Source organism: Cryptomeria japonica, chromosome 7 (assembly GCF_030272615.1).
Source record: "Cryptomeria japonica chromosome 7, Sugi_1.0, whole genome shotgun sequence".
Classification (NCBI taxonomy): Eukaryota; Viridiplantae; Streptophyta; class Pinopsida; order Cupressales; family Cupressaceae; genus Cryptomeria; species Cryptomeria japonica.
The window spans coordinates 13,928,401-13,935,918 of NC_081411.1; the positions used below are offsets into that span (position 1 = coordinate 13,928,401).

Genomic DNA, 7,518 nt, shown 5'->3' on the forward strand with positions numbered 1-7,518 from the left:
TTCTCAAATGGAGGTGGGGAAAAAGCAAGGCGCGATGTTAAGATTCCTTTATGTATTCAGTCTTTTTATTTACTTATTTTCTGTCTCTTTTCCTTGTTCACACCTTCAAATAAGACTTTCTTTTGGACTAATCTATGACAGGACCTACACCTTATGCACATTCTGCACGCATTTTGAAATTTAGATACGACATACAATTGAACGTTTTCTTTACAGAGGGTGCGTTGTTTTTAAGAATCCAATGCACTGTGCTATCTACAACTGTTTTATTTGTCAGAGGCACTATTGGTTTTCTAAGAATCCAATGTTACATGTACCTACGAAAGAGCTTCTCCTTGTTTCACCGGTCCCCCCAAAAAGAGGGACAGCTTACAACATGGATTTCGTACCCAATTAAAAAAAAATCTCAATAACAAAGTTCATAGCCCGCTTGAGAAAATTATGGGAAGATATCCCCGTAAAAATCTTCAGTGCTCGAACTTGACACTTTATCTCATATTGGCAGTAAATGTAAGTATTTTCACAGATGGGCAGGATCCAGAAACTAGATTGGATGTTTTCATACTGTCAGGTCAAAGCAATATGTCAGGCAGAGGAGGAGTTGAGGGTACCAAATGGGATGGATTTGTCCCTCATCAATGCAAACCACACCCTTCAATCCTCAGATTCACTGCAGAGGAGAAATGGGTTGAAGCTCAAGAGCCCCTGCATAAAGACATTGATACAAGTAAGCATTTGGTACTACTATTTCAGCATTCATAGATTTAGTTCGAAACAATATAACCCACAAACTCATTTACAGTCCAACTCAACCAGGTCCTGAACGTTGTCTCATACTAGCTAATAGTCTCGATCTGGTCATCTGTTTCTAATACTCTTTATTATGAGGTTGATAATTTTAGTCTCTAGCTTCTATTTTAATTGACACTGAAGAGATAAGATAGCTGTATGCCAGAAAAAGTGTGTGGAGTGGGTCCTGGCATGGCTTTTGCAAACAGATTGTTGAAGCAACATAAGGAATGTGGAGATCAGAGCTATCATGTTGGTCTAGTTCCCTGTGCCATTGGTGGGACTGCTATCAAAGAATGGGAGAAGGGGAGCTTCCTTTACACAAACATGATTAACAGAACAAAGGTAGCTCTTGGATACAACACTGGAAGCTCTAATGCTTTAAGGGCTCTTTTATGGTATCAGGGTGAAAGTGATGCCAACTCTGAGGAAATTGCTGATAGTTATAGACAAAATCTTGAGAGACTTATATATGATATCCGTTCTGATTTGCAACAACCTGATCTACTTTTCATTCAGGTAAACTGAAAGCATTGATGATTGGCTTAATTAATGCACAAACACTCATTTTCTTAGTGATCTCATAATTCTCATTTGTTTTGCTCGGATAGGTTGCTATAACCATGGGTGACCCTCCATATAGTGAACCTGTGCAGAAGATTAGGAAAGCACAGTTGGGTGTGAGCATTCACAATGTCTACTGTGTTGATGCCAATGGCCTTGTGCTTGAGGAAGACAAGCTTCACCTAACAACAAAGTCTCAGGTGAAACTAGGAAAACTCTTGGCAGATACATATATAAAACATGAATCTAGTACTCAATGTGGATCAAATAGTTAGTGAGAAACATATTTCTTCTTTTTGCAGTATTGGATTGTGAGCACTTGTTACCCTGTAATCTGAAATGAAACAGAGTGAAGCTTCTGTTGTTCTTTATCAAAGATAATGCATGTGCTTTAGGTGATTATGTGCAATACTTTATAAATTTGCAAAGTAAAAATGAAATTGCTAAACGAAAATAGTATTTCCCACTGGTTGATAAAAACATTGAACCTTCAAACGAGCTGCCGGAGTTGAACAAAACCCAATTTAAGATGATAGAGACTTTCAAAGAAGAGACCCAGATTCCAAATCCACAAAAGGCATGATAAAGCATTTCATCGATCTAGGAAACATTGTATATTCGTCCACATAAAAATCAAAGTTATTGCACTTAGGGTTAAAAAAGAACTAGTTCCCTGTTTTGTAATGACTTTTTGGTTTGAGGGTTTCATATGAAACATGCAGAATTGTTTTAAATAGCTAATATGGAATCGATCAGGCTGAGTGTATCCATTCAATCAAAGTTGTTTACATTAAGCAAGACTTCTCTCTCTGAACAATTCAACTTTAACAGATCAAGGATCCATTCATTTTAACATGATTTTTAATGTATAATAAGTTCACTAAAAAAAGATATATAAAAAAAGTATTGAAATAAAAGAAATTTAAAATTAGAAACATGACTGAGATAGTCCTCCCAGCTGACAGCAACAACGTTCAGTCAGCAATCCAATTCAGATCAAATCAAACAGCAGTTTGTAAGGAATCTGTAGTTTATCGACAGGCCTGTAGAAAATAATGGATATTACTTGGAATATTGATAAATTACAAAGAAATGTAGCGTAGATAGACAAATTGATTTCAGAATTTTAACTGATTTGACCTTTTCAATAAATGGAAAATGTGGATCTAACAAAGTTTTTACCAAATGGTTAGGGGAGCCTTTCAAAACCCCCATTCTTAATGTTTATCTCATGTAATCTTGTCTGGCTGGACACTAACAGTTTTCAAGGGCTTAGTATAGACTGCGGTTAATTTTGGTTAAGGACTGGGTTAGCTTTTAGCTGCTTGGAGCTTTTGTCACAGGTTAAGGGAACTGAAAAAATCCCTGTTGAATGGTTGAGGGTGCCTATTACACCCTCATCCTCTATTTTTATGAGCTACAGTTTGAGGCTTTAACCTTGCTGATATTACCAACCTATATTCTAATGTCTATCTTTTGATTATTTGGCTGGCTCTTTCTGCTCGTGACTGTGCTGGTGTTTAACTGACATTTGTCAGTCTAGTTGTGTTTGGGCTGCTGATTTTCATTAATTGTATCATTTGATAGCATAGTGTTGTGGGTTCCAGATCTTGGTAAAATTTGAGTGTTTCGGGTCCCTTCAAAACTTCTTGTTAGAGGTTTCGGGTCCCCTCCAAACCTATTTTTTCCTCAATCAAAACCAAAAGTTTTACTAAGAAATAAAGTGGCTCAATAGATATTTTAGTTACTGTAGATCTGCCTACTCATAAAGATCTCATTAGTGAATCTGCTACAAGCCAAATGTTACTTTGTGGGCAAGTAGTTTGACAGTAATACTGCCTTAACAAGGTAGTTATCAGCTCGAGACAACAGTAAGGTTTGTGCAATCTAGTAAATTTATGGGTTTTTTTTTCTTAAATTTATGAAATTTATATAGAGATGAAAATTTATATAATAATTTGATGAATATTAATTAATGAATAATTGAGATTGTTGGACATATATTGTCATTGATATCAAAGGAGAGTTGTCTTTGATGCTAGAAGAGTGTCAAATGTGTTAATTAGTTGTGTGTGTGTGTGTGTGTGTTTAATCCATTATGTTTTTAATTGGAGAATGTTCAATATTGTCATGTCATATTAGACCATTTTGAGTTGTAGAAGTAGTATGGCTAGCCATGGTGATGATATCTATTGTGGAATGTTTATTGTATCATATTGTATGTATTCATTTCAATGTAAGTGATCCAAAAGTTTGATTTTGAATATTTGAGGTAAGTTACCTAGAAAGGGAGCTTGTTCTCGCAACTTTTTATAATCCATATTTTTCATGGTGTGAGTCATGTTTTGTGGTTTGAGAGGAGAGTATGTCTACACATATTTTATAAAATTTTAGAGATTTTCAAATTGATGTTTATTGGACAAAAAGTTTGAAGTGACAGAATGAATATTTTGCTAATTAATTAACTAGGTTTCTATTTGGTTCAATGTGGCAAATGCTTATGGCATATGCTCACTGGATGTAGCATTTGGGTGACCATTGGTAGTCAGAGGTACATTGGGAACCACATGGCATTTTCTTTCTTTTGCAGTAGCATGTGGGCTTTCGAACTTGACGTATAACAAGTTTGGACACATTTGGTAAGGAGTTTTGTGTGGCTAACTTGACTATACTGTCTGTATGTTTGGGGCAAACAAATGAATGTAACTGTAAATGTAATTCATATATATTCTAGTCTAAGATATGTCCTAGGTTGTAGTTGTTACTTGAATGCTATGTAATTTGGGCTTCTATATCAATGTCATAATGAATGTTGTACAATCAGATTTGATGTAATATAAGTTGCATTCTAATAATTGGGTACCATCATCAGAAGATCATATGCTGTGTGGAAGAGTGTTTGATGGTCAATTAGATCAAGTGCAAGCTATATCATTAGCCATGAAGTTCTGCAATTCTATCTTTGTATTTTGGTAGGACTAATGTCTTACCTATTGAGTTGGTGCTTAGATATTTGTGTTGGGGATAGGTGTCTTTGATAGGTTGGTGCCTACTTCATATTGTAAATGATCCACTTTTTGGTGGGGTTGGATTTGGGTAGTACATCCAAGTAACTATTCTCACCATCATTTTCCCATCTTGAGTTTGTATGTATATTTGATGTTCATTATGTACATATGTGTGTGTTTACATATTGTTTGATTGCTAAATTGTTAATAAGATTTATATGAGTTGCATTAATGTTTTAAGATTCATGTTTGGAGAAACTATTAATGAGAATTAATGTTTGATTACGTTGAAAGTGGGATGTACTAATTTAACCACCGCCCCTCCCCCCCCCCCCCCCCCCCACTCCCCCCTCTCAATATATTGTATGCCCTTCAAAAATATATATGAATAATAGACTCCAAATGCCTTCCTTATAAACTATATACAACCTAACAACTTCCAACAAGAGAACTTATTTTGTCATTCTTAATACACTAGAAAAGATAAAACAACCAATCAAGATAAATAAAAATATTGGTTTCTATGAGAATTTCATATGGACTTTTGGTTCCCTCTTCTTGAAAACCAAAGATCAATAACAGTACTAGTACAAAATCTTATCCAAGAACCATAGTATATTTGAACATGTTAATAAATATATGACAATTGAATATTGTTCCAATGTGTTTCAACTATATAGGCCTAACAAACTAGAGCCAAAGAAAAGTTGTTTCCGATGGCTCCTAATCCTCAACAAGCTTGTCATTGGTGTTAACCCTATCTCTTGTCTTTTATGTGGTTGTAAAGAAGATGGTGTTCATATCATTTTTCAATGCAAATTGGCTAATTGACATTTGGTCTTTAATCATGGGAAACATTATGGCATGGGATATTAGAGATAAAATACCTTAGTTTGAAGTCTTAGTTAGATATGTATAACATGGCTAAGGCTTAGTTCATGTGACTACTCTGGTCACATAAATGGAACCAGACTATTATTATCTATATATATATATATATATATATATATATATATATATATATATATATATATATATATATATATATATATATATATATATATATATATATATATATATATATATATATATGTACACACACACACACACATACATATCTATATATGTATATATACATATACATATATATATGTACATATGTATATATATACATATACATATATGTACATATGTATCTATATACATATATACATACATATATATAACACACATATACATATCTATATATGTATATATACATATACATATATATATGTACATATGTATATATATACATATACATATATGTACATATGTATCTATATACATATATACATACATATATATATATATATATATACATATATATATATACATATATATATACATATATATATATACATATATATATATATATATATATACATATATACATATATATATATATATATATACATATATACATATACATATATATATATATATATATATATATACTAATCCTTCTTTTATTGCTATCACTAGGATGTAAATACAACTCATAAATAATACTTGGAACTAGGAACTCTAGTCAAGGACCCCACCTTCTCTAGCAAACAATTACTTCATGTAAATAGTGTTGGAAAGAGACACTATTTCGGTGAAGATTGATGCATGAAGAATGCTTAGGAGTTCTTATTGACGACAACCCAGTTTAGAAATCATATCCAGTGTATATAGATTTGATTTACCGGAAGTCATATTGTTCATAAGGCATAAGTCTGGAAGGTGGAACACAGTAACCAGTAGAGTATGAGTAAAGTTTGCATATCTTTATTTTGGTTGTGTAACTTTGGTTACAGTAATAGAGGCAAATGATTCAAGCTTTGAGGAAGATTATTCTATAATTCTAATATCCGGTGTTGATTCACGAGTGAGATTAAAGGTCCAGTATCCCATAATTCAAGAAGAGCAGGCCTATATTGGTGTAACATGTGATGCAGAAACTTTGGGTCGATTTCAGTGATTGGTTTCATGTTCAAGGTAATTGGTCCAACTTGTATGAATATTTTTGTCATTTTGTTTAGGTCCACAGATGGTTTTGTGGATGGATTTAGCCAACTTAAGGTTACATGTTTCATGTTGCATGTTATGCAGTTTTTGGAAGCCGACATGAAAATGATTCATTTTGTAGATGTGGATATAAAGACCAATTCATTTGAGAATTTTTTTGGACGAGATGAGTGTGAGGAGTCTGTATGAGTGAATCTGTGAAGATTGGTAAATGTGAGTGAAGATTTTGGTGCTCTCGTATATGACAGAGCAGGCAAACAGAGTAGATAAGTTGAATAGTTGCAGAAGTCAATCTGAGCCTAACCAGAAGTGGCATGTGGTTTTAGCAAATGTTATTCTTCAGTTCATTTATTATTGTAATCAGTTGTAATAATTTGTAAGGTAGTGAGCCTTCCTCTGGGTTGTATCCCTTTTGTATTTGAGCAATGAGCACTAGGCAGTGTGCCTGAATGCAAGTGCATTCCTCTTATGTAATATTATCATAATATTGGTCATAGTAATAATATTGTGGGTTCAAATCTCACCATGGTTTTTCCCTCTCCATGTTTCCACATAAAAAATTGGTTGATTGGTTTATATTTCTACACTTTACTTTCATTCTTATGCATCCGGTGGTTTAAGAATCAACCTAATAAGATTATAATTTACAAAACACTAATTCACATCCCCCCCTCTTAGTATAGATCAGATGAAAAGGGAAAAGCAAAGGTTGAAGAAGTTAGAGAGAAAAATAAGAAGACGTGGGTTAAGAAGGAAGATTCAAATGTTCAGAATGTCTTAGGGGGAAGCTTTTCATGTAGATCCTTAAAACCCCCTTTCAAAGATCTGTAACTAGACAAGGATGGTCTCAGATGATGGATATTAGATGTGCAATTGATATTCGGAAGATTACATGCATATCTGAGTATCCTATGATGAATTCTTGAGAAGCAGGGTATCTAGAAAGCCTTTAGGGTTGTGCATTTATTACAACTTAAAGTGAGGTTTTCGGTGGATAAAAAGGCACTTCTATCATTCATTTTTCACATTGCGAATGAAGAGAAAAAACAAAAAAGCGAGAAAAATAAGATTGAGCAGTAAAAAATGACCTTGAAGTGATTTGAAA

General features: G+C 33.5%; 1 protein-coding gene across 4 annotated transcripts; it reads left to right on the forward strand.

Moving 5' to 3' along the window:
• Nucleotides 1-335: 335 nt before the first annotated feature.
• LOC131039938 (probable carbohydrate esterase At4g34215) lies at nucleotides 336-6,861 on the forward strand. Of its 4 annotated transcripts, XM_057972780.2 has the most exons (5): nucleotides 336-727; nucleotides 956-1,308; nucleotides 1,401-1,553; nucleotides 6,286-6,383; nucleotides 6,498-6,861. In XM_057972780.2, the coding sequence occupies exons 1-4, from the start codon at nucleotides 442-444 to the stop codon at nucleotides 6,364-6,366; spliced, it is 873 nt and encodes a 290-aa protein (XP_057828763.1). In that variant the 5' UTR covers nucleotides 336-441; the 3' UTR covers nucleotides 6,367-6,383; nucleotides 6,498-6,861. The 4 variants fall into 4 exon arrangements, with proteins under 4 accessions (XP_057828763.1, XP_057828766.1, XP_057828765.1 ...); XM_057972783.2 differs by lacking the exons at nucleotides 6,286-6,383; nucleotides 6,498-6,861 and adding an exon at nucleotides 4,226-4,467 and having other exon boundaries at nucleotides 337-727; XM_057972782.2 differs by lacking the exons at nucleotides 6,286-6,383; nucleotides 6,498-6,861 and adding an exon at nucleotides 3,823-4,205 and having other exon boundaries at nucleotides 337-727.
• Nucleotides 6,862-7,518: the final 657 nt, after the last annotated feature.

What these genes read in the sequence shown, in the direction of transcription:
- LOC131039938 (XM_057972780.2), top strand. Translation starts at nt 442, where the DNA reads ATGGGAAGATATCCCCGTAAAAATCTTCAGTGCTCGAACTTGACACTT. An exon ending in CTGATCTACTTTTCATTCAG is followed by an intron (nt 1,309 to 1,400) that starts GTAAACTGAAAG and finishes TTGCTCGGATAG; the next exon opens with GTTGCTATAACCATGGGTGA. An exon ending in ACCTAACAACAAAGTCTCAG is followed by an intron (nt 1,554 to 6,285) that starts GTGAAACTAGGA and finishes GTGAGATTAAAG; the next exon opens with GTCCAGTATCCCATAATTCA.